The sequence below is a fragment of the Synchiropus splendidus genome, chromosome 14 (genome assembly GCF_027744825.2).
Source record: "Synchiropus splendidus isolate RoL2022-P1 chromosome 14, RoL_Sspl_1.0, whole genome shotgun sequence".
Taxonomy (NCBI): Eukaryota; Metazoa; Chordata; class Actinopteri; order Syngnathiformes; family Callionymidae; genus Synchiropus; species Synchiropus splendidus.
In genome coordinates, this window is record NC_071347.1 from 6940750 (window position 1) to 6968109 (window position 27360).

Sequence of the window (27360 nt, forward strand, 5' to 3'; positions counted from 1 at the left end):
GAGTGACGCGTCCCCCAGTCCTTTATAAACCCATCTCTGTCCTCTCCCCACATTCAAGCCAAACTCCGGCAGCAGCTAAACCACAAGAGCCTACGACTTGTCAAGAGGGTGCCAATTAAAAAAGTGCTGCCTCGCACATCGTCCGTCGGAGAGCTTAATCCATCACGAATTGTCTTCTTCACAAGTGCATCTGAAAGTTTTCAAGGCGGCTTGTAAAAGTCCAGCGCCACTCTCCACCAACCTGCCAAAGTTTTTGTGGAGCTCCATTCAACACACCAGTGTCACCGAGGTATAAAAGCAGCCACGGAGAAAACTGTCATGATGAGCAACAACTACAGCGAAGACCAGCCGCCTCCTCAGTACTACCAGGCCACTGACTTTGGAGAAGAAGAGGACGAGGAGATGCCGGCCACAGAGAAGGATCTGGCGGAGGACGCTCCGTGGAAGAAGATCCAGCAGAACACCTTCACCAGGTGGTGCAATGAGCATCTCAAGTGCGTCAACAAGACCATCACCGACCTGCAGAGGGATTTTACCGACGGCCTCAAGCTCATTTCGCTGCTGGAGGTCTTGAGCCAGAAGAAAATGTACCGGAAGCATCACAACAGGCCCAACTTCCGTCAGATGAAACTGGAAAACGTGTCGGTTGCTCTGGAGTTCCTGGACAGGGAGCATATCAAACTTGTCTCTATAGGTAAGTCGCAAAAGTTTGGCATTTCTCAACCCTATCCAAACAAAGCAGCTGTTCTTTTATCCCATTGTGACGCATGGAAACATGGCACTTCAGAAGTGAGGTGTCGGAAAAAGGGCTCCCTGCCATCCGTTCATTATGCTACGATATAAATGGCTCCATGTTAGGTAACACAAACCAGTGTTTTTAATTTACGCACCAGCAGAAGGTCAGATTTGTCAGCACAAAGAGCAACACTTCCACATCCTTGCTAAGCAAACACACTCTACAGCTGTCATGTTGGTATGTTATCAGTCTGAGTGGCAGCCAGCAGTGAGGCATGACTTTCACAAGTACGTGGAGATCGGTGAGCAGTCAGGATCCAGCGGCTCATCGGAAACTTACTGCGCCGGTGCCACCCAGGTCACCAAGTGGCCCTCGAGCCAAAGTCATGTGTAGTGTGCCTTTGCTTCTGAAACAACTTGGCTGGACGTACACCAGGATTTTGCTAATGAGGCCGACACAGTTCAAGTCTGTGGTAGAGGTCACACGGACACGCGTATGCTATAATGTCAAAGGTCACTGGGGTCAATCGCCACCCAGACCTCTCATCAACACCTCTGAGGCGAGAAGGAGAAGCTGCACAGTGATTTGTGAGATGCAGACAAAAACCTTTACAGTACACATCAAATCATTTGAATGTTCTTCGTGGTTTGAACGCATATGCTAATGTAACAGTTCAATGAAACATATTCTGTGATCAAAAAAGCTGCTCATATTCCTCCCCGAATGTGAATGTCCGATCCATTTTAAGCATTTCAAATTCCATTGATAGTAATGGACACGAGCAGACAGCTGGTGGCAGTAGCATTATGAGACTCACTCACAGAGAGAGGGATGAAACTGTCGAAGGTTTTGCTAAAATCTGTCTTTAAAAATCATTCATTAAAATAAAATAAAATAAAATAAAATAAAATAAATCACAAAGGCTTATTACAAATTTAATAGTAATTATCAGTAATTATGGTGTTGTTACGAGTGAGCCATTCAGGGGAAAATATAGTCTGACTTGACATGACGTGCATCACTACGTTATAACAGTTAATAATCGTTGAAATCTGTACGTTGTTTCTTTTTTCGTTACTTATGAACAGACACATTCGTTTAATGGGGTTAACAGGAAATCCAGCCAGCAAAAATGCCATCCGCAAAAACTATTATTACCAATACAGCTCTGTTGTCTTTGGACAAAAGGCAAAGCTACGACTCCATCGTTCTCCAGACTGATACCAGAGCTACCCTTGATGAAGAAACTGGAGAATAAGAGGACGGTGACTCACCCCAGTGCATTCCTCCTGAGGCCGAGGTGTTACTGTCGCGGTGCGGTGACCTGGACATGGAGTGTGTGTCGGCGTGAGTGATGACACTTGTGGAAACACGATCCACAGGAGGTCTGATCATCATAAGGGTCACACTCCTCAGAGGTTGCACAGGTTGCGTCACTATGTTTTAAACTCACCAATATGTATGCAGCCCGCTGCCCACTGCAAGCTGATAATAGATTTATTCAGTCCAAAGACCTTCTCTCTCAACACAGATCGGTGTCATTACAACAGCCAGCAACAATAAAGGCACCACGGGCTCAGTCTGACACGTCTGAGTCCGTTTGATGGATGTCTCTTTGACGGCACAGTTGCCCTTACAGCCTGACACGCCGGGATCAAAACCACGCTGCGACTCTCCCTGCCACCTGCCTGCACCAGTCAAACGCTGACACATCAAACATCCACCTGTGATAAGGGCCGCTGATCAGCGCATCTTAATGGAGCTGCATTGCACTTCAGGGTGTTGTGCATATGATGAGATTAACGTCAAGTGCGCTTCAGAGATGGACTTCTGGATGATAAAACATACTCAGAAGAGGTGATTTGATGAACCTCACCTCTGAGAGCTGCAGGAAATCAACTGCACGCTCGGTGGTGATGAATCTCATCTCCCTGCTTCTGATTTATCTCAGACTGCTGCGACAAGATTTGGAAGTAATTGAAAACCAAGTGGCATTTATGCAGAGAGGCATCTAGTTCTACATATCCTCAGCTGTCACTGTCCTCACAGTACCATTGTGACTGGATGACAGATTGTCAGGGGTCCTCAGCCAGACAGCTGTCTGGTGGAAAGGGGGCACATGGGCGGGAGGCAGCGAGCGGCATGAAATTCCTGTCTCCTCAGCAGTCAATCATGACTGTTTACATCCCTTCTTAGAATAGAAAAAAAAAAAACAAAAACAGGTTTATATGCTTGTGTCTTCTGCGTTATTGGATCAGGATGCAATTTCTAATTTCAAGCCTAGAAGAAGGTCTTCAGGAACCTCAAGAAACTTTGGGATTTCCTGATGAGACAGTGTTGTAACGCGAGAAAAATTTGATGGCATCTGAATCCAGCGATGCCAGTAACGCGGTACTTCGTAACTTAGTAAGTAGCAGAAATCACCGGTTAAAGAGAGCGAAATAAAGTAGCCTCGCAAACGTGTCAAAAGTGGGGACTCAAAAAACAATGTAACATTTTCTTTTTAATTCAACATTGATGATAGATCTGTAGACTTTTATTGATTATTTTTTCTTTGGTGCAGGAAGAAACGGTACTGATGCGAAGTATTGATGTTGCATTTTCTCGGAGTGTAAAGGCGAGTAACAGAAACCACTTAAGTGCAACTACTGCTTCCAGGTGGCCAACAGGAGACGTGACACACTGACACTTAAACTTCTGCCTTGTAGTTAAAAACAGCAAAAAAGTAAAGTAGTAATAAAAATAATGGGGCATTCCCTACATTTTATGATATAAATGACAATATATCACTTTAGTTTTTCATACTTTTTCATACTTACTTTTGTGCGTGCTTTTCGCTCCAATGGGTTTGAGTGTGTCGAGGCAAAACATTGACTGTACATTCATATAACTGAGATTGTGCAAAAAAATGACGCCAAACTTGGAAAAACGCTGGACCCCCAAGATCTCCAACCTAAAAATTGACAAAATATACTGTTCAGGCAATGAGAGCTGTAGTCGGCTGCCAAATGTAACTTGACAAGTAACTTGTGATGTAACTTAGTTACTTTTGAATTCAAGTCATGAGTAAAGTAACTACGTTACTTTTTGAGGGAGAAATCAGTAGTCAGTAGTCAGATTACTTTTTCAAAGTAACTGTGGCAACACTGTATGAATCACACTGCCACAGATCATGTGACTCAGTATAAGAAGGTCCATTTCAAAATGTATGAAGAACCTGAAAAACTGGTGAAAGCATTCAAACTATATGTCAACGGTGTGTTGCAAATAAACTTGATTTGCCTCTCCACAGACAGCAAAGCCATTGTGGATGGGAATCTCAAGCTGATTTTGGGTCTCATCTGGACTCTCATCCTCCACTACTCCATCTCCATGCCAATGTGGGACGACGAAGATGACGAGGAGGCAAAGAAAATGACACCAAAACAGCGCTTGCTGGGCTGGATCCAAAACAAGGTGCCTCAGCTTCCGATCAACAACTTCAATAAGGACTGGAGGGACGGCAAAGCCCTCGGAGCTCTGGTGGACAACTGCGCTCCAGGTAAGTGCTAGCATGCTGTGGCTTTTTTTAAGCTTTGTTGGTTGTTGTTTTTAGTTGCCATGGACGCGTTGTGTGTCAGGGAACGGTATCACCCTCTCCAGAGAAGTTGTCTCCTTTGCTACTCATTTAGAGATGAGAGATATATTTGCGTCTTACTCTCACACGTCCAGAATCAGAATCCGACGTCAGCCAATGTAATCTGTCTCTGGAGAGCAGGTAGTGTCCGTGGGCCGCTGCAGGCTGGAAGACATGCGTGCCAGCTGTCCTACATTGACTGAAGCTTTCACTGACACTGCTTCGAGCCCCCAGGCCTGAGGCTGGCTTCGATGCTCGGTGCCTTTCTGCTACACGGCACATCCAAATTTGGCCACCATTCCAACCCTGCCGTCAAAGAGCTGCTTGGCGGCAAAACAAAAATACAAAGTGTTCTAAATTTCAAGGTGCTTAAGCCACAGATCTGCAAGGTTTGAGGAGCTGCCAGTCTGAGCTTCTGCGTGATAGGGATTCCGCCCCAGGCTAAAAGGTGGAGGAGTAGCCAGGGGAGAATAGAACACCGTGTTCAACTGTGTTTATGTGAGTCATTGATCTGGGCAGGCACATCTTTCAAACACAGCTGCACAACTGTCCTTAGAAGGTTGTGTTGCGGCTGCCAGAGAGCAGCCGGAAAAAAATCTCAATATCAAATGTCAAGATTAAGAATAAATGAATGTCTCAGACGAAAGATCAAACCTACATAATTTAGTGTGCCGTGATGTAAGTGGCTGCAACGTCTGCCACCGTTAATGCGGAATAAACTCCAGGTTCAAGGTGGTTCCAGTGGAAATGTTTGACCTCACACTACAGCAGTGGCAGAAAGTTTTTGCGGCATTGAAAAATCATTGAAATACAAAATGTAAATTCTTTAAAAGAACCCGCCATTGCTTTAGGCGGTGACTTACTGGGGATGCCTTCGGCTGTTTTAGCTCACTAGAATGTGAAGTAAATGATAATTTATAGATCATATAAATAAAACTTCTGCCTCGATCTATTTCAATCATATCCAGTATTCTATTAATATTGAGCATATAATTGTCTAATTTTGTCCAGCATGGGCCTCATACAGAAGCTTGTTAGTGGCCCACCCCACCGCCATCGGTAATCCAATTAACGTATTAGCAGCGTCAGGCTAGTGTTAGCACGTGCATCTATTAAGCTTGTTTTCTAGAGAAGAACTTTCTTGTCACAGATATTCTGCTCCATGGACACTGTTGGCGGTGAGGTCATGTGATGCAGTTGGAATCATAAATAGAGTCTTTTTTTATAGCAATTGTAGCGTAACACAACGTGAGCTAACAGACTCTCTGCATTGCTTCAGGTCTGTGTCCAGACTGGGCGGAGTGGGACCCAAACCAGCCCGTGGAGAATGCCAGAGAAGCCATGCAGCAAGCTGACGACTGGCTGGGTGTGCCTCAGGTAAGAGGATACCTTCACTAAACATGCTTCCCCCCAAAAAGTAACCCAAAACTGTTATCACTCATGCTAACATGCAAGGCAAGTTCACTTCTATAAACACTTAAACAGCATTGGAAAAAATGACAGACTGAGACAGGCATGCGCTCAGACTTTTTGGGCGGCTGGTGCTCAAGCCAGAATATCGCACCATTTCCCTGCACCATCGCAAAAACGATTGTTGTTCTTTCACCAGGGCATGTAGTGTGTTTTTTTCTAACCAGTAAGCAATCCAAAAGGTGGGGAGGATACAAACTCGAATAGATGTCCTGACAGATATGAAACATGCATTTGGGCGGAACTGTAGAAAGATAATAATAAATAAATAAATACTGAACTGAAGAAAGATAATAAAAAATAAGTAAATAAAAAGCTTACAGTTCCCTTGTAAGGATAAATGGCTTGTGTCTGAGCACCACTAGGGGTCGATCATCTTTATATAAACATTATACCATAAACGTTGCCATGCATGACACATGGCCCCTTTCCAACTAAACTATATAGTTGCCTTTAGCAGGAGATATTTCATCATTTGTTTCAGTGATGAAGCATATGGTTTTTAGCGGTGAAGTTTTTGGTACCCAAGAGTTTTATTTGCAAGTAAGGAGTGAGCTCTTATACCTGCATTGTTGTGATGCCAAAAGCACATTTGGAGTCTTTTTTGGTTTCCGCTCATAGACCATTTATTTCACCCCGGACAATAGACCTTTATCACACACCTGATAGCTTAAACTTCACCATCTTCAAATAAGGCAACGAGAAACCCTCATTCGTGCCACCTGAATAAAATAGAGTTTTGTTTTCCAATTGTTTTTAGGCAGGAGATATAAGTATAATACTTACTAGGTTAAGGTGTGGAGATGCGAGTTCATCAATCCGCAAGTTGCTGCTGCCTCCACAGAACATGCAAGTTTCATTTCTCTGGTCGAAAGGCTGCTGGATTTTCCATTTGTACACCTGAATTCTAAGATTTAATAAAACTGTAATGATAGTTTTACAAAAAACAACGTCAGGCCACGATGAACTTCAGTCCGCTATTGACTGCTGATATGGAGGTATGTGTTTTTCAAAGACGTAATGCTGGAGGGTGCCATGGAATATTTATGACCAGACTCACTTCTAATATTGCTTTTTGTCTAATTTGTAGCTCTCAGTAAGTGTGTGTGTGTGGGTGTTTTATTCGTGCATTTGTGGAGGTGTGCGATATCTTAACACCATTGGACCCAGCCATTGGAACAGAGTTGTAAATATGCCACATTAGAATAACAGCGAGAGTGCGGCTATATTTTCAGCGCCATTTGCGAGATACTGCGGTGGTTTGGTAATGAACCCTTTGCTGGTTGTTTACTTGCTTATTGAAGACATACGCAGGTTTTGCTCCATGAGGCTTAGCATTGGCGAGATAGCCCGGGGCTGTATGTCATCTCCCTGTTGGCTCAGGGCGGCTGGATTCCTGCATGGTGGTGCTAAGGAGATGTGGGAGAGGTCGGGCTCAGGCTTAATCCCGCTGGCTGGCTTATTGAGTGCAACAATCCTTAACCTCCCTGTCCCGGGGTTATATATAACCCACCCGCCGCATGGCTTTGTGCCTCTGTGTGATAGATAGTCAAATACATGCTGGGAGGCGGGGAAATGTCATGGCTGGAGATAATAGATTTGTTTCAATCTGTGCACAATTCCGCTGCAATAAGCTTCATGCGGGAACAATTGCAAACGAAATGACATTCATTCATTTGATATTCCAGCAGAAGCAGGCAGATTCTGCCTCAGTGTCCTGGAATCGCTTTTGCTCTACATACTTTAATCATTATTTTTATCTCCTCACGGGAGGAAGGAGCTGTGTTTAACACTTTTTTTTAAAAAGAGTTATGAATCAAGCAATTGATCATCAAGAATCATTTGGAATAGTGCAGACAGGTGAATGTTCCCGGTGAGATATCGTTTCTTACATCATGGTAGCCCCATTCCTCATATGGTGATGACTCATGGTGAGACTTCAGCCTTCCTGAAAAGGTTTCATTCTGACTAGCAGAATTGTTTGTCTTCATTTTGCCTGGTGATAACGGATTAATCCTGCAACATTATGCACCCAAACAATGACACCACCAGATGAATACACTGCAAACCACCATACACCGGGTCAATCCACCAATGGATTTCTTTTTGATCAATCCAGAGCTAGTTCACCTTCAATTGATTCTGTTCAATACAGTAATGAGAACAACCTTCTTTCAACACATGCTTTCTGTCGTTTGTGAGTAGGTTTATCAAATATGATTTATGATCTGAAAAAAAGCAGTGATTTTTATGTTAATGTAATGTAATGACTTTGTCATTGGTTTAATATTCCAAGTATCCGCAACACTACTTCACTACATGACTTTTGTGGGTGTGAAACTCCGTCATGGATGTTTGCTAAAACTTGGCTAACACTACACTCAAGCAACTCAACAGAAGACGTTACAAAGAGGGACACACATTTGCTTGCATCCATCATGAGGTACGCATTCTAAATTTTAACTTTCCAAGGTTAAATATCAATCCAGCCCAATGGGATTAAATCAGCAGTATTGTCTGGAGAGGGGAAGGATTGTCGCCATGCCTTTGCTATGATGTGATGTGATGTTCCCGCTCTGGCTCTGACATTAAACAAATGTTTCAGTGAAAGTCACCAGCCTTCACTTTATTCCTCTTTTAGCTTTACTTTACCTTCATAACGCCTGATGTCCTGTTGAAGCTTGTGCCTCTCTGTCTGTGCTCAAGGTGATCGCACCTGAGGAGATTGTGGACCCTGATGTGGACGAGCACTCGGTGATGACATACCTGTCTCAGTTTCCCAAAGCAAAGTTGAAACCTGGCGCCCCTCTCAGGCCAAAACAGCTTTTCCCAAACAAAGCCAAAGCCTACGGACCTGGTAGGTGGTGCGGCTGTAACAATGCACCACATGTTTTTACGACTATTGTGATGAATGTTTAATGCTGTTCTTTGGATTTAACAGAAACACACAAATACATACTGTTTTTCATTAGTGCAGCAGCAGCCAAATGTTTTATGGTTTCCATCAAGAAGTGGAAAACATCGGGATTTACAAATACTGCCTCATGCATTATTAATCCACATTGTGAATGCATGATGATGAGAGTCAAACAGCAAGTATCCGCGACGTATGTCTCATTATTTACACCATAGGTATCGAGCCCCATGGAAACAAGGTGCTGCACCCAGCTGTGTTCACCGTGGAGACTCTGGAGGCAGGAAGTGGGGAGGTTCTGGTCTATGTGGAGGATCCAGAGGGGCACACAGAAGAGGCAAGTCGCAAATAAAACATTTTTAGTGAAAATCTTAAAGCTAATCCATTGACCTCACTTTTCCGACCAGGCCAAAGTCAAACCCAACAAAGACAAAAGCCGAAGCTACACCGTAACTTATGTCCCGAAGGTTGCTGGTCTGCATAAGGTGGAGTTTTTTTGTTTTTATTCCTGATATCACTCATTTTATTTAGCAATGATATATGAACGGAAGACAATAGAAACCATGCATTTCTAATAGACATGTATGGTATGTAGCAGACTAGCATCACCAAACATGGCAAGTAAAAGTACTTGTTTATAAATTCTTAATAAGCGAATGAATATACTGTTTTACTAACTGATTTTTCAAGGCTACATTTGTAATAAATTAGTAATTACATTTCACCCCCTTCCTCAGGTGAAAGTGCTGTTTGCTGGTCAAGACATTGACAAGAGTCCTTACATGGTCAACGTTGCAAAGGATGTGGGTGACCCGAGCAAAGTCCATGCCAGAGGCCCAGGTTTAGAACCCACAGGAAACGTGGCCAACAAACCCACCTACTTTGACATCTATACCGCCGGTATGTACCTGAGTAAAATGAAATGAGTGAAAAAGCTGAACGTTTGCGACTGTCACGCTCAGGTGCTGGTAATGGCGACGTCAGCGTGGTCATCGTGGACCCACAGGGCAAGAAGGACACGGTGGAACTCATCCTGGAGAACAAGGGCGACAGCGTTTTCCGCTGCACCTACCGTCCTGTGATGGAGGGGCCACACACCATCCACGTTCTGTTCGCAGGCCAGGAGATCCCCAAGAGTCCTTTCGCTGTCAACATCGCGGAGGGTGAGCCATCTGTCTGTGCCCTAAATTACTGTCAGGCAATTTGATTTCTTAACGCGCCGCGTCTGGGTGATCTATTCATCACAATCCACAGTGCTGTTTTTTTTTTTTCTTGTGTAGAAAGCAGCTCTTTGGAGATAATAAACCTTCCTGTCTGTCATCTCTAGCTCCTTCCAATGTTGCTCACGCAGCAACCCCCCCGCAGATAGTCCCTCAATCAGTCCGCACCCCGCCAGCAACTAAGGGTGGACAGGGGGTTCCACCTCAAACACCGGGTCGCCCAAGTTAGTATAGTCTGACTGGAGCATATACCCTTTGCTCAGTCGGATCGTCCAGATTCGTGTCCTGCCGATGACTCTTCGTGCCTTTCTGTGCTTTTGTTCGATTTGAGAAAAGCGGATTTCATGCAGAGCTTGTTGGTGTGCTTGATACTGGCTATGCGCAGCTGGTGGTTTCCCTGTGTCGGTAATTGTTGTCCAGTTTGATTCTCTCAATTTTGTCAATTCGACAACCACACTACTGCGTTTTTGGAGGCGACCCTGTCTTGCAATAGCATCCTCTGGTCATGGTCGACCATTTGAGATATTTTGAAAGAAATCAGAGTGAAGAGTTGAATTCTTCATTTTACCAAGCAGCATTCAGCACAAAAATCTCCGCTCACTTTTCCAAGTTAAAATCAAAAATGTGGTAGTGTGGTTTCCTTGTTTACTTGCTTGCACCGTTGACATGTTTTGTTTCTGTCTCGCATATATTTGCATCGGAAAACATTCAATATGTGCCTGTTGTCAACGTTTCTGAGTGACTGACTCAAACCAAAAAGCTGGATTCGCTGATAAATGTGTCCCTTTCTGTTGTCCATTCTGTGTGATACGGACTGCGATTGCCATCATTCTCAATTCCGGGTCTTGTCGGCTCAACTTTATCGGAGCTCATTTGAATTGAATATCTACTAACGTTGCTGTCGACTGCTGGCTTCTCTGCGTTTCCTCTTGCTAGTCAAAAGCCTCTCTGATTCATGCTGGTTGGTATTCCTTTCAGCTATGAACCCGAACGCCTGCAGAGCTACCGGCAGAGGCCTGCAGCCTAAAGGCGTGAGAGTAAAGGAGGTTGCAGACTTCAAAGTTTTCACCAAGGGAGCTGGCAGCGGAGCGCTGAGCGTCTCAGTCAAAGGACCAAGTGAGTCAGACAGCAAGCGATCGTCTCGCTTATCCCTGCACACTTTTTCAATCATTTCGCCTGTTTATGGTTTTCTCTGAAGGTTTTGCTTGCACACAGGAGGACGATAAATTGAAAATTAGGATGCAGAAAGTGTCTGCTCATACTTGCATCACTTAGGTGTACAGGGTGGCTGAGAAAAAGACTTATAAGTGGCAATTTCCCCTTGCAGCTGGAGCACAGGAGCAGGTGAAAGTAAAGGATGCAGGAAACGGCGTGTACGAATGTGAATATTATCCACTCAAGCCTGGCAAATACATCGTCACCATCACTTGGGGAGGTCAACCAATCCCTCGCAGGTAAGACTTTAATTCACTTTTTTTTTTTTTAATCACCCTCAACTCCAACTTTCTCACGACTTTCTGCAGCCCATTTGAAGTGGAGGTGGGTAAAGAGGCAGGTTTCCAGAAGGTGCGAGCCTGGGGTCCGGGTCTGAAAACTGGCATGGTGGGGAAATCGGCCGACTTTGTCGTGGAGGCCATTGGCACCGATGTAGGGACTCTGGGTAAGTCCAGGCCATGGCTCCTGATCATCCCATCAGATTTTTATTCCTGTACTGACTGACACGTCTCCCAGGATTCTCCATCGAGGGCCCATCCCAAGCTAAAATAGAGTGTGATGACAAAGGGGACGGCTCCTGTGATGTGCGCTATTGGCCCACTGAGCCTGGCGACTACGCAGTCCATGTCATTTGTGATGATGAGGACATCAAGGACAGTCCATTCATGGCTCACATCCTCCCAGCAGCCAATGACGTCTTCCCTGAGAAGGTGATTTGACACAAGCATCTCATGATAGTCCTGTATCTCCTGTTAGTGAGCCGTACCGGAGGTATCAAGAAAAAGAGTAAAGATTATAAGACACATTCAACAATATGTACATTGGACCTTGATAAATTAAGCGCTAAAGGAAGAAGTAGATTTGGCTTCACGCTAGTTTGTGTTTTCCATTTATTGTCAAAAAAATAAAAAACAACCAACACAACAGATATAAACACGAAAAAACAAAAAGTCTAGTAAAGCATTCACCTAAACTATTGTCCAAAAAGGTTTATAAAAAATCAATGAGTCATTCCAAGACGAATTCAAATGAGCTCAGAGGGAACCTAACAGGTGGTTTTACACACACACACACACACACACACACACACACACACACACACACACACACACACACACACACACACACACACACACACACACACACACACACACACACACACACACACAGTGAAGCAAAGAGTAACACTGGACCTCTCCACAGAGGACCTGAGGGTTCAGATGGTTTTCTGGAACATTTTATTGTCTATCCCTTGTCCCATTATCAATGAGAAAAAGGCCAACACATGACCTTCTTGGTGCATTTAATAAATGAACTGGTAGAATAACAACAAAAGTTTTAAAATAAGTGTTGCGTTAAAATATGAAAATAAAGAAGGGGGTCATGACTGTAAACAGAGGGGAAGATTTTTATTTTTTATTTTAAAAAGTTTTATTACTGGTAGCTATGAAATGAAAAGAAAGTATAGTAGTTTATTTCAATCCCATATCAAACGTAGTTTTCATCTCAACTAGAAAACATTAGACATATATATTCAAATATAATATTTGAAATATTGAAAACTGAGGGTTATGGATTAAAGCCATGGGGAAAACATTACTAAAATACACTTTTCCGTCTGCAGGTGAAAGCCTTCGGTCCAGGACTGCAGCCAACAGGCGTCACCGTCAACAAACCCACTGAGTTCACCATCGATGCTCGCATGGCTGGGAAGGGCCACCTGAAGATCTACGCGCAGGTAAATGCCACCCTCAAGGAACGCACAAAAGAAATCCCAAACCTAACAAACAAGCCCTTGTCTGTACTCACTCAGGATGCTGAAGGCGGCATCATCGACATTAGAATCACCGACAAGGGAGACGGCACATTCCTGTGCGTCTACACCCCTGCCAAGCCTATTAAACACACTATCATCATCACCTGGGGAGACGTCAACGTGCCTAACAGTCCCTTTAGGGTGAGCCACAAGGAAATAAACACACACACGAGCAATGACACTTTTCAAGCTCTTCATTAATCTGCCTTCATAATCATGTTAGGCGACAGTCAGTGCAGCAGCTGCCTCCGCCTCATGTGTTCTCTGAATTCATTTCAGGTCCTGGTTGGAGAGGGATGTCATCCAGACAAAGTCAAGGTCTACGGGCCTGGAGTGGAGAAGACGGGGCTAAAGGCTAATGAGCCCACGTACTTCACTGTGGACTGCAGCGAGGCCGGTCAAGGTGAGTCGATGGCCTGCGCGGCTTTATCTGAATGCCAACGCATAGAAGGCACCTGGTGTTTATTGCAGCTAAAAGGCTTATTTACTAGTGAAAGCAAATTTAACATGCAGCCTGATCTGACCTTCAACTGCGATCATTGCTATCCACTATAAGGCGACATCAGCATTGGGATCAAGTGCGCCCCAGGGGTGGTGGGCCCTGCTGAGGCAGACATTGACTTTGACATCATTAAGAACGACAACGACACCTTCACTGTCAAGTACACGCCGCCCGCTGCAGGACGTTACACCATCATGGTGCTGTTTGCTGACCAGGTGAGAGGCAGGAAAAGACACCGCGAGTGAAAAGCGGTTCAATATAAAGATGTTTTTATTCGCATTGTGTTAGGAAATTCCCACCAGTCCCTTCAAAGTCAAAGTGGACCCCTCCCACGATGCTGGCAAAGTCAGAGCAGAAGGTCCTGGACTCAACAAGACAGGTGAGACTTTAGGTTAATCTTTGTGAAGAAATATATTCTTTGGGATTTCAAAGTCTTATTTACTGAATGTGGTTATACAAGAAAAGCAGAATGTGTCTGTGTCTGTGGTGACAGAGGAAACCGTGTGCTATAATACGTTGTGGGAGCATCATTCCACACATTTTACCAAAAATAATAGCATTTTTTTGCATGTCAAAATGAAGCTTTTCTTCTTCTTTGATGTGTATTTCTCTTTATAAGAGTGAAAACGGCAGGACGCCGTGCAAAAACTAACGTTCAGTGTTCAGTCGGACTGATGAAATGTTGTCTTTCAGGAGTGGAGGTGGGAACACCAACCCACTTCACCATCTACACAAAGGGAGCAGGCAAGGCCAAGCCTGACGTGCATTTCGCAGCACCAGGGCCAGGAGAGGCAGTTCGTGACTTTGAGATCATCGATAACCACGACTACTCCTACACGGTCAAATACACTGCGCTCAAGCAGGTGACAACCTCTGTTGCGAGGCTGCATGGCAAATACGGCATCCCTTGTGTAACCATTAGGATTATCTTGGTCTCGCCAGGGTAACATGGCTATTTCAGTCACCCATGGAGGAGATCCGATTCCCAAAAGCCCCTTCCATATTACTGTGGCCCCTCCTCTGGATCTTGGAAAAGTGAAAGTAGAAGGTTTAGACACAAGTAAGTTCAACACATCCCAAACTGCTCGCTGCGTATGATCTCATCTCATCTTTGTTTATTCTTCTTGAAGAGGTGGAGGTTGGAAAGGACCAGGAGTTCACAGTGAACGCCAAGGGTGCAGGTGGACTCGGGAACGTAGGTGTAAAAATGACATCACCCTCTGGTCGACCAATCCCATGCAAGATGGAATCAGACAAAGCCAAAGGAGTTCACAATGTGAAGTATATTCCACCCGAGGAGGGACAGTACAAGGTTGATGTCAGCTATGATGGCAATCCAGTGAAAGGAAGCCCCTTCGGGTTGGAAGCTGTGATGCCAGCTGATCCATCAAAGGTTTGTCTAAGACTCAATCCACTACTAGGTATGACAACAAGACATTGGTGTTAATGTGGTCCAATTGTAGGTTCGTGCCTATGGCCCCGGCCTGAAGGGCGGCGTTGTTGGCAAACCTGCTCCATTCACCATTGACACAAAGGGAGCTGGTGCTGGAGGGCTGGGTCTGACTGTGGAAGGTCCATGTGAAGCTAAAATCGAGTGCCAAGACAACGGCGATGGCACCTGCTCAGTGGCCTACCTGCCCACCGAGCCTGGCGACTACGACATTAACATCCTGTTTGCAGAGAAGCACATCCCTGGCTCGCCCTTCAAAGCCGCAGTACGCCCCGCCTTTGACCCCAGCAAGGTCACAGCAAGCGGTCCTGGCCTCGAGAGGGCCAAAGCGGGTGAGCCAGCCACGTTCACCGTGGACTGCACCCGAGCAGGCGACGGTGAGCTCTCGATCGAGATCGTCTCGGAGACCGGAGCAAAGGCTGAAGTGCACATCCAGAAAACTGCAGAGGGAACTTTCTCTGTCACCTACATCCCCCCTTTTCATGGCACCCACACCATCACTATCAAGTACGGTGGGCACATGATCCCACATTTCCCAAAGGTCCTGCAGGTCGATCCGGCATTGGACACCAGTGGAGTGCACGTTTATGGCCCGGGAGTGGAACCAAGAGGTACAACGAATAAAATACTAATAAAATTAGCGTAAATCGATGCTGAGCTAATGCAAACCATATTGTTTTCAGGAGTGAAATACATTTAAACTCTGCATTCATGAAAAACTCTCTGCTTTGCTGTCTTTGACGGGGGAATTGTGTAGTTGCACAAATAAACTCTATTACGCCTTAATAGCAGTGGTAAAAGATAGGGCCCATAATTGTCTGGTATAGCCTCTCATTAAGGAGTCAAATCCATTCAGCGCACATTCAGTTCTAACAAAGTCACTGGAGTTTCCTCTATTTTGATGGCTCACCATGGGGCTAATTGTGTTTTTCTCTTTTCAAGGTGTGCTGAGAGAAGTCACAACCCACTTCATCGTTGACGCTCGTGCGCTCAACAAGGTGGGAGGTAGTCATGTGAAGGTTCACATCATCAACCCCTCTGGCAGCAACACAGACGCCTACATCACTGACAAGGGTGACGGCACCTACCGAGTGGAGTACACCGCATTCGAGGACGGTAGGAATGAAAGCAAGCGCTGGAGCGACATCAATGGCTAAACTAGTATTTATAAACTTGATAAAAACATTTTTGTGGGGGTGAATGTAACAGGTGACGGCGGAAAAGCAGGAAGAAATCCAGAGAAAGAATAGGGTATAAATACAGGCTGATGCAGTGGAGCAATGATGTGCAGGGCAGAGAGCAGCCGGCAGACAGGCTGTGTTTTATAAATAGTCTGTTCTGGAAGCTCTTAACCAGGCAGGTATGTGTGCTGAAGGCTGCAAGCACACACTAATACAGCAGCAGAATGACAGTGGATATTAATAGAGATCTATAACACAAAGCAAAGAGATCAGAGAGCACTTCTCCACCACCAGGCAGGCTCGGATATCAGAGCCGAGCGGCTGGGAATCTGACACCAAGCCTGATTGAGAGGGAAAATGTTGTAACAGAATAATGAATAGCGAACAGATGTATCGTCTTGTATGCATCAGTCGAGCGTCTGCTCTTTAGATGCTGTCTTTTGGTAAATAAGCAGCTGTTCATTGCCCCAAAAGGCAGTTTGATAGCAACGATAAGCAAGAGGCATTGACAATGCATTGTTGATGACTTTAAAAGGGCATTGCTGAAATGCGCCTCACATAAGAATGGCTTTCACCTCCAAAGTTAGCCATCATCTGACATGCATAAAAGCTAGAGAAACTTTTCTGAGGGATCTAAAGCATGGACACTGACTCAGCCCTTATTGTATCGCCTGCGCCTCTGTCATGACAAAAATAATAGAGGAAGCTCTTTCGTGGCGCTGGGATGCCAACCTCCAAAATATTTATTCCCTGCAGGGATGCATCTGATTGAGGCGTTGTACGATGATGTTCCCGTACCCAAGAGTCCCTTCAGAGTGTCAGTGGTGGAGGGATGTGATCCCACCCGAGTCCGAGCATACGGCCCCGGCCTGGAGGGAGGAATCACCAACAAACCCAATTGCTTTACAGTGGAGACCAGGTAACAGGACACTCGAAGCCTTTAAATTTTTCTTTCTTAAACAAGCATAATCGCATGCTTTATTCCTTGCCAAGGGGTGCCGGTACTGGTGGACTAGGTCTGACTATAGAGGGAGCCTCTGAGTCCAAAATATTTTGCAAAGACAACAAAGATGGCAGTTGCAGCGTGGAGTACGTCCCCTTCACTCCCGGAGACTACGATGTAAACATTAATTACGGGGGTCACCCGATTCCGGGGAGTCCATTCCGGGTGCCGGTGAAGGACCCGGTAGACCCCAGCAAGGTGAAGTGTTCTGGTCCAGGACTTGGCTCTGGAGTGAGAGCACATGTTCCCCAGGCCTTCACCGTTGATTGCAAGCAAGCTGGGCAGGCGCCGCTGGACGTCAAACTGTTTGGACCCACAGGTGACAAGAACAAAGACAATTCCAGCACATTCTCTGATTCAGTACATGGATTAAATGTATGTGTACACTTTGAAGGTAATGTGGAGCCAGTTGGTGTTAAAAATAATGGGGATGGAACACACACGGTTCACTACACCCCAGCACAGGAAGGACCTTACACAGTGGCTGTTAAATATGCCGACCAGCAGGTCCCTCACAGGTAAACCAGCGAGACAATTTGCAACTTCAGAATGTTTGTTTGACTCACATTTAAATTTCTCATCCTGGGTTACAGTCCATTCAAGGTGATGTCCCAGCCCGGGCATGATGCCAGCAAAGTGCGTGCCAGTGGCCCTGGTCTGGACACTAAAGGTGTCCCTGCGAGTCTTCCTGTTGAGTTCACCATAGATGCCCGGGACGCTGGGGAGGGGCTGCTGACAGTGCAGATCCTGGTGGGTGTTCATGTTCATCCATTCACATCAAATACAAAGCTGCAAATCTAAATCACAAGGAATGGTTCCATTGCAGGATCCAGAGGGAAAGCCAAAAAACGCAACCATCCAGGACAACAGGGACGGTACCTACACGGTCTCCTATGTCCCTGACTCAACCGGACCTTACACAATCACCATTAAATATGGAGGAGATGAGATCCCTTATTCTCCCTATCGTATCCAGTCTGTGCCCACGGGAGATGCCAGCAAATGTCAAGTAACAGGTAAGACATCAGCAGGTTATCAGTCACTTCCCATTAGAATAAACATTTTCACAAACTGTTTCTCTCTGTGACTTGCTCCAGTGTCCATCGGCGGCCATGGTGTCTGTAAGTAGCATACTGTTTGAAGGAACGGCAAATGACTATATTTGTATCAAATGCTTCATGGTTTCTTACGTCACAGCAAATCTCCAGAAGCTGCAAACCTCAGAGGACACAGTCATCACAGTGGATGCCAAAGCTGCAGGGAAAGGAAAGGTGACCTGTAAGGTCCTGACCCCACAGGGGATGGAGGTGGACATGGATGTGGTGGAGAATCATGATGGAACTTTTGACATTTACTACACGGCCCCTGAACCCGGGAAGTATGTTATTACCATCCGCTTTGGAGGACAGAACATCCCCAAGAGCCCCTTCCATGTGGTGGTGAGAATTCTGCTGCAGTCGTGGCAATAATAGCCAGTTCAGCTGAAAAGCAAACCAATATGTGTTTATATTTGAAGGCCTCTAATGAACCAGTCGTCCCGAGGGACACCGTGGACCCACTGTTTCGTCCTGTCAACTTCCTCGTCCCATTCACCCCTCAGCAGGGAGAGATTACAGGTAACGCTACACAGACTTTTATACTGCGATTCCAAAAAACAAGATTTGTTCATATATTGTTCAATTGAAAACTTCTCATTTATAAACAACCGAGTGGCTTGTTTAGGACAATGAAACACACAATGAGGAAAGATAAATTTTGCATATTTTAAGGCTAAAATACACTATTTACACATACACACACAAAGAGACACCATTTCAAAGATGGCATTCATTGATAAAATGTTGCGACTGTAATTTAGCAAAACTCTGTTTCATAATCAGTAATGTTAATATTTATGTTTTAAACCTAAAAGATGATTATGTGATCAATGTTGATCCGTGCAGTATTTAAAATATCATTGTTGGCAAAACATGTAACCCACCACTGTGCGTTGTTGACCAGAATTATAGAAAAAAAAAAGAAAACAGAAAATATTCCTTAGCTTAGCTAAACATAAGTATTGCATATAAGTCTAGAATTCACATTCACTTCATGAAGAATATAATTAAATGAGAAAATATAAAAAAATAGATATATAAACTGGACACCAACCGCTGCGATAGCTGATCTTGAATGGCAGTGAGGGATGATGTTATTGTCATTACCAGGTGAGGTGCGCATGCCCTCCGGCAAGACTGCCCGCCCTCATATCACTGACAACAAGGACGGCACCATCACCATCAAGTACCAGCCCACTGAGAGAGGCCTGCATGAGATGGACATCAAATATGACGGAAACCACATTCCAGGTAACAATAACGGAGAGGTCGGAAAATATGTTGCCGTTTACTTGTTTTATACGCCACTTGGTCCATATATTATATTACAAAGACGAAAGCTCAGATTTCATATCCTCTTCCAGGAAGCCCACTGCAGTTTTATGTTGACGCAGTCAACAGCGGAGTGGTAACCGCCTACGGTCCTGGTCTGAGCTACGGCACAGTTAACAAGGCTGCAACTTTCACTGTGGTCACGAAGAATGCAGGAGAAGGTAAAAGATAGTCATTTATTTCTCCTGAATTTGGTTAGTTGACCGAGACTGTGATCTCTCCAAATGCAGGTGGTCTGTCCTTGGCAGTGGAGGGTCCCTCTAAAGCAGAGATCACCTGCAAAGACAACAAAGACGGGACCTGCACCGTGTCCTACCTGCCCACGGCACCAGGAGACTACAACGTTATTGTCAGGTTTGACAACAAGCACATCGCAGGAAGTCCATTCACTGCGAAAATCACTGGTGAGGTGATCAGTTATTTTGCCCTGGCTTTATAGCAGGGATGAAGGCCAACAGTTGCTTTGTTTTTGCGTCAAGGCGATGACGCCATCACCAGGACGTCCCAGCTGAATGTCGGAACAGCAGCTGACGTGTCCCTCAAGATCGCAGAGACTGACCTAAGCTCTTTAACGGCCAGTATCAGAGCTCCGTCTGGCAACGAAGAGCCCTGTTTGCTCAAGAGGCTTCCCAACAGACATCTTGGTGAGAGATTCAAAAAAAACGTTGGAAGGATTTTTTAACAACAGAAACGAACTGCAACTGAGGTCTGTTTTTTTTTAGGTATCTCCTTCACTCCCAAAGAGGTCGGTGAGCATGAAGTGAGTGTCAGGAAGAACGGCATACATGTGGCGAACAGTCCTTTCAAAATAATGGTGGGACAGTCCGAGATTGGAGAGGCCAGCAGAGTCAAGGCATTCGGGAAAGGACTGGTGGAGGCACATACTTTTGAAATGGCCGAATTCTTTGTTGACACAAGAAACGCAGGTACGGTGGGGAGATATTTCCAGAGATTAAGACAATTTGATTTTATTGACTTACATTTTGGACACAATTTCCACAGGATATGGAGGATTAGCTCTGTCAATTGAAGGTCCGAGCAAGGTTGACATCAACTGTGAGGATATGGAGGACGGAACTTGCCGGGTCACCTATTGCCCAACAGAACCTGGAAACTACAACGTGAACATAAAGTTTGCTGAAAAGCACATTCCAGGTTTGATTGTTACACTCATAAATGTTTCCCTAAACTTCAGTCTTCATCCATTTTTCTTTGCATTTTCTCCAGGAAGTCCTTTCACGGTGAAGGTGACTGGAGAAGGAAGAATCAAAGAAAGCATTACTAGAAAGAGGCAGGCGTCTTCAATTGCATCTGTGGGCAGCACATGTGGACTTAACCTCAAAATTCCAGGTCAGTGAATAAGATTTCATTGGCCCTAAAATAAGGTTGAGCACAGCAAGGCCGGCTTTATGACTTATTATTTTTCCTCACTGCAGGAAACTGGTTTCAGATGGTGTCCGCTCAGGAGAGGCTGACTCGGACATTTACCCGCAGCAGCCACACGTACACCCGAACTGAGCGCACAGAGATTAGCAAAACGCGGGGAGGAGAGACAAAAAGGGAGGTGCGGGTGGAAGAGAGCACCCAGGTGGGAGGGAGGGGAAGCCCCTTCAGGGACGTCTTTGGTGACTTTCTGGGAAGGGAGAGCTTGAGCAGCTTTGCAGGGATCACTGCCAGACCTGAAGGTTTGATCCCACTCTGAAAGTTCACACAATTAACAATTTTATCTTGACCGATCTGTGCTCTGCACTCGCAGGTGAGGCTGGCTCTCAGGCCATGACCGCTCAAGTGACCAGTCCTGGAGGGAAGACGGTGGATGCTGACATCGTTGATGGAGGGAACAGCACCTACAGTGTGCGCTTTATCCCTCAGGAAATGGGGCCCCATACTGTTAATGTGAAGTACAGAGGGCAGCATGTCCCAGGCAGCCCCTTCCAGTTTACAGTGGGTCCTATGGGAGAAGGAGGAGCACACAAAGTCAGAGCAGGAGGTCCTGGTTTGGCGAGAGGTGTTGCTGGGGCTCCAAGTAAGTATGCTCTCATTTAGATGGGAGAAGTGCTTGTGATACAGCAGCTACAGTAGCTAAATATTGTCTTCTACTCTCAGCTGAATTTAGCATATGGACTAGAGAAGCTGGTGCTGGTGGGCTGTCCATCGCAGTCGAGGGGCCAAGCAAGGCTGAAATCTCATTTGAGGACAGAAAAGATGGCTCCTGTGGCGTCTCCTACATCGTGAAAGAGCCAGGTAGAAGTTCTGTTACAGCCTTCTGCTCATCTTCTTGGACATTCGTGTCTGTGCCAGCTAACGTCATGCTTCCTCAGGTGACTACGAGGTGTCCATCAAGTTCAACAACGAACACATCCCTGACAGCCCGTTCATTGTTCCGATCGCGACGCTGTCCGACGAGGCCCGCAGGCTCACCGTCACGAGCCTTCAGGTGAGATCACAGAGAAATGGACGACCGTGACTCGGAGTGACTCTGAGCAACTGGACATGTTTGTTGTGTCAAATTGCCCTTGGAGCGTAATCGAATGCCAGTCCTGGACCGCTTTTGTGAGAGGCCACAGAGAAGCTGGCCGGCGCTGAGGAGCTGGATTAACTGTCCTTTACTCATGTTGGCCGCCCTGAGTCGTGGACAATTAATCAATGTGGTCGTGTTGCTGTCTGTGAGAAGATAAAAACTTGTTAGAGGATAAATCTGACATCTAGCCATATTGGCTGCTCACTCTACAAGTGCTAGCTGGATTGGCTCTGGCGCTTTCCATTATAACGGCAGACAACACACAAATGTGTTTTTCTGTTTTAGAAACGGCAGCTCCGTGCGATTTTAGTGGTTGTACGACAAGTCAAGTGTTCACAGAAAATAACATCTTTTACGTGGAGTACCAAATCCCTCTTGATGATAGAAAAACAACGTTTTCACAAAGCAGCTGCGTTAGCACTGTAGTGCTTTCAGCAGCATGCAAATGTTGTGAGACAGTGAGGAAGTACACGACCACCAGGGCCTTTCCTTTCCACCTGCGTCAACCCTTACTACATATAAAATATACCTATATATATATAATCATATAAGAATATTTGCCACCAGAAGCCACATTTTTCAATTTGAATGAACTTGGTATATTACTGAATCAAATGATGGACCCATAAATACATTTAAACAACAAAATATTGTTTATTTTGCATCAGTTTGACAATAGCACAATAAATCACAATGGTGGCTATATTCAAGTTTTATATCACCTCATTTAAACTAAAGCGCATTTAATGTCTTGAAAATATTTGTGTAAGAATTTAAATGTTATAAGAGTTTCAAGTACATTCAGAGTAGTGGAAACCCTGGCCATCGTGTAGTGAAAAACATCCCTGAACAAAAGCAAACAGGTGCTTTTGTTTGCTTTTGTTCAGGGCTTCCTCCATGTTTGTTGTTGTTGTTATCATCCTAGCTGCCACGTGTCTTGTGCATCAGTGTGATCAGTGGACCAGGAACTCTTGCACTTACAAAGGTTCCCTGTTGTCTGGAGAGGAAACTATATAAATTAATTAAAATTAAATTAAATTAAAATGATTAAATGCAATTAAAATATTTTAAAGTCCCTAATATATATATATATATATATATATATATATATATATATATATATATATATATATATATATATATATAAACTGAATGATTCTGTGTGACATATAATACATCAGATTGATCTTATCTCTAACCCTAGCTACCATTGCTATATTAGCATTACAGCTAAATTAGCATTCAATGTTTGGAATGTTTGATTTAGATACGAATGCGTGGATTAAGATGAAATTAACGAAAACATGATGAAGTCATCTTTCCTTAAACAAGTCCATTACTCGTCCAGAACAGCTTTTCACTTGCTGTCTCGAACCCCTGGTCTGAATTTGAACATTATAAATAGGTCAAGAGTCCAATCATTCTGACATTTATGATGGCACACCATCTCTTCATCTCTGAAAGGACATGTCTCCCACCTGCAGGGTAAAAACTTTAACTACTTAACAGTAAACTCTGACCTTTTCTCCCAGCTCATGCGCTCTCCTTCAGGCATGATGAATGACACTCTTTATGAGCACGCAACACGTGCATATATTCTGATCACACCTGTCTTTTCAGGAGAAGGATTTGAAAGTGAGCCAAGAAGCGTCCTTCATGGTGCAGAGGAACGGAGCTCGCGGTGTGGTGGATGCCAAAGTCCACACACCGTCGGGCTCTTCTGAGGAGTGCTACGTCACCGACCTCGACAGTGGTAGGAAAACTCACAGACTGTAACTCTCTAGCTTCCTAATGCTGCTCACCCCTCCACTGTGCTCCTCCAGATAAAAGTTCCATCCGCTTCATCCCCCGGGAGAATGGAGTTCACTCAATAGATGTCAAGTTCAATGGCTGCCATATTCCAGGAAGCCCCTTTAATGTGCGAGTCGGGGACCCGGGACTTATTGGTGACCCAGGCATGGTGACTGCACATGGTCCGGGTCTGAAAGGAGGAACTACAGGTTTGTCCACCTCATGATAAATATTCATGTGTGGCAACAACACCCGCAACAAAAAAGGCAGTTTTATCTCTGATGTCTGACTGTCACACATCTTTCTTTCAGGGATAGCCTTGGAATTTGTAGTCAACACTTGCAACGCAGGCTCTGGCACCTTATCTGTAAACATCGACGGCCCATCGAAGGTCAAGATGGATTGTTGCGAGTCTCCCGAAGGCTACAAAATCACCTACATGCCCATGGCGCCCGGAAACTATCTCATCGCCATCAAATATGGCGGGCCGCAGCACATCGTGGGCAGTCCTTTCAAAGCCAAAGTCACAGGTTTGTCCTCCTGTATGATCGCAGATGACAAGCGTCTCGATTATAAAACAAAAATGTTCCACTGAAAAGACCCAAAACCCAAAGTCTGATGTCATTCTTGTGCTCAGTGAACTTCCTACATAAAACTCTTTTCTGGCTGTATGGCTCTGTCACAATCGTTTTCTCTTTATTAATGTAACTTAGGAATAGTCTCTGAATAAAAGAGCACTCTCCTGAGTGCTCACTGGCAGACTGTCTCAAAATATTTGAAGTTTAAGCTCAGGCCACTTAATAGCTCTCAGTAGAACTAAGTTCTCTCCACGCAGAAGCATCTCATTCTTGTCCCCGTCGACCTTAGTTATGTAGCACTTAGATAACCTGTCTCTCTCTCTCTCTCAGGTGCCCGGCTCTCAGGTGGACACAGCCTCCATGAGACATCCTCAGTTTTGGTCGAGACGGTGACCAAGTCCTCTAAGGTGGGGGGCGCCTACAGCTCCACCTCTTCAGCCTCAAGCGCTTCCACCAAACTGGCATCAGATGCCAGCAAGGTGGTCTGCCGTGGACTGGGACTGAGCAAGGCTTCTGTGGGACAGAAAAACAATTTCACGGTGGACTGCAGCAAAGCAGGTGAGATGGAGTGGTCATCACATCTCAGTGCAGCTAATACATAACTGGTTCTACATATCTGTCCACTTTTAAAGTGCTGATGATGTCAGACTTCATGTGTACTTGAGCGCAAAGTTGAATTCTGTATATTAGCACATGTCTAGTTAGCATAGTTAGCACAGAACAGAGTGAGTTGCTATAAAAAATACACTACAAAAATGACTTGTTTGCATTGATAAGTTCAAATATGTATCTAAATAATCTTGTCAAACCAATACTATTTGAGAAAAAAAACCATTCTTTTATTAAGAAAATTCATCTTTTCTTTCGCAACAAGATATGACAGCTAATGCTAAGCACCATTTGCTTCAAGCAAACCGCAACAAGAGTTTCTGTCAGAACCCAGCTGTACGAAATGACTTGTCTAGTTTTAAATAAATGTTTGAATAATTCCATCCAAGCAAAATACGCTTCCCCTATTGGCACACTTTCTTTACTCAAATCACACCAAGTTTATGAGCTGTATATGGCTTGTTTCTCGAACTGTGTGGATAACAGGTACACTACTTGGGTAGTGTACCTGTTATCCACACAGTTCTTCCACTACTTGTCTGCTCATCGTACAGTAAAAGCAAGGTTATACTCAAAAGCTGAACTTTCAAAGAGTCAAAAAGGCAAAATTTGAATAAAAAAGCAAGCGCGACTTTGCAAGGTTACTATATAAACTTCACCCAGAGGAAGATTCAGTGAACTTAAACAGAGTCTGTGAACTTACAAAAAGGTATGTTACGCAACAGAACACAATGGGGCTGCGAAGAAGAGTGTAAAGAGGAGAATACACTGTTTTGTTGAGGTGAGCTTTGCACAGAGAACCAACTGGTCTCCATCCTTCCCAGGTACCAACATGCTGATGGTGGGCGTGCACGGGCCTCACGCCCCCTGTGAGGAAGTGTACGTGAAGCACATGGGCAACAAGCTCTACAACGTCACCTACACGGTCAAGGACAAGGGCAGCTACACGGTCATTGTTAAATGGGGTGATGACAATGTCCCTGGAAGCCCCTACAAAGTGTCCGCGCCCTGAGATAAACTGCACCAGAGATCCACCTCATTCTCCTCTGCTGACCCCTGTCATTTGCGCGCACCAGCCAAAGTCCATAACTCACTGAGTTAACAGATTACAATTCACCCATGCACTAATTCCTGAAACTGAATAACCATAGAATGTGCCAACGCTGTGTATTAACTGGTATTTCAGCACTGGTGTCACCCACCAGCGCTGAAATACGTTCTCAGACGATAACATTTTTTGGTGTCACCAAATATGTGAATGTTAAAACGGCTTAATGAAGTGTTCTGAATGGTTTTGTATGCTTTGACTTTCTTTCTTATATTAACCTATTTTGGTAAGTCTTTGCTTAATAAAGATTTCATTGCTAACTTTCCGAAATGAAGAATGTTGCTTTATTTAAGGCGCTAAGAGGCACGCGCTTCTTAGAGGAGGAAGGGTGTCTTATTTTTTAAGGTTGTTTCATCATGCGGGTGCTGCTGGTTCTTCCTACTGAGCGGCTGTCAAGATGATATCGCAGATGCCGCAGTCGTGAATGACAAGAGTGGCCAGAAGATAGAGCTGTCATCTGTAGCAAATTGCAAAAACGTATTAGAATATTCACTGACATGGTGCTGAAACACTGGGAAAGTAGGTTTTCAGCACCAACTAGGTTTTGTAAAATTAAGGAGGGACTGAGTCAAAGGTAGTCAGGTATTATTACAGCCCTCTCAGTAGACAAACTACGTTGCTGAGTTTCAGCTTCTTACGCACAATGGACAGGCGCTTCTGAACTAAAACTGTTTTTCGGGTAAAATGACAAGACAAAACTAAATGGACAAACACCTAGACCAGTGTTTTTTTTACCTTTTTAAAGCCACAGTACGCATGGCTCAGCAACAAAGGAACCTCTGCCAAAGCACCATTGTGCTGAGTCGAGTCCTGTAGAAAATCCCTTCAAATTTTTGAAATATTGTTGCTATTCACACTCGGCTAATTTGGCATGATATATGCAGAAACAAATTGCAGAAAATGTATTTGTTTAAAAATGTCTCCTTAAAGAGGTGGGCATGATAGGAAAAATATATCATGATTTATTGATACATTCGTTTTCAATAACAATTTCGATGTCATCACAATCTCTTCTGCATGGTTTTGTTCGACTCCGGATCATTTCCAGACAAATCTTAAACTTGAGTAAAAGTGCATTTATTTGGTCCTGCATAGCCAACTTTTAGACCACGAAGCAAACATTGATGGAGACGTCATGTTAGCCACGAGCTGTGTTGGCTGTCTGGTGCAGACAGGCTTTTGGCGTCCGACAAGGAACAAT

The 27360-nt window shown here is 44.7% G+C and overlaps 1 protein-coding gene across 2 annotated transcripts; it reads left to right on the forward strand.

Annotated features, from left to right (window-relative positions):
- Positions 1-67: 67 nt before the first annotated feature.
- LOC128770893 (filamin-C-like) lies at positions 68-26420 on the forward strand. 2 transcript variants are annotated; one of them, XM_053885859.1, is made up of 46 exons: positions 68-694; positions 4029-4277; positions 5632-5729; positions 8529-8679; positions 8955-9073; positions 9144-9221; positions 9474-9636; positions 9699-9899; positions 10935-11072; positions 11284-11410; positions 11480-11616; positions 11688-11881; positions 12796-12909; positions 12985-13128; positions 13267-13390; positions 13544-13704; positions 13778-13868; positions 14183-14352; positions 14432-14549; positions 14620-14882; positions 14953-15550; positions 15882-16055; positions 16877-17039; positions 17114-17442; positions 17518-17641; positions 17717-17873; positions 17950-18139; positions 18221-18244; positions 18321-18562; positions 18640-18739; positions 19331-19471; positions 19585-19713; positions 19783-19956; positions 20032-20196; positions 20275-20478; positions 20555-20707; positions 20780-20902; positions 20989-21237; positions 21309-21578; positions 21659-21796; positions 21874-21989; positions 23694-23826; positions 23897-24073; positions 24176-24394; positions 24773-25000; positions 25876-26420. In XM_053885859.1, the coding sequence occupies exons 1-46, from the start codon at positions 319-321 to the stop codon at positions 26061-26063; spliced, it is 8124 nt and encodes a 2707-aa protein (XP_053741834.1). In that variant the 5' UTR covers positions 68-318; the 3' UTR covers positions 26064-26420. The 2 variants fall into 2 exon arrangements, with proteins under 2 accessions (XP_053741834.1, XP_053741833.1); XM_053885858.1 differs by having other exon boundaries at positions 17114-17641.
- The last annotated feature ends 940 nt before the right edge of the window (positions 26421-27360 follow it).

Excerpts from the sequence above, each read along its gene's own strand:
- LOC128770893 (XM_053885858.1), top strand. The coding sequence starts at position 319 with ATGATGAGCAACAACTACAGCGAAGACCAGCCGCCTCCTCAGTACTAC. Across the intron at positions 12,910-12,984 it reads ACCTGAAGATCTACGCGCAG|GATGCTGAAGGCGGCATCAT; the intron begins GTAAATGCCACC and ends GTACTCACTCAG. Across the intron at positions 15,551-15,881 it reads CCCGGGAGTGGAACCAAGAG|GTGTGCTGAGAGAAGTCACA; the intron begins GTACAACGAATA and ends TCTCTTTTCAAG.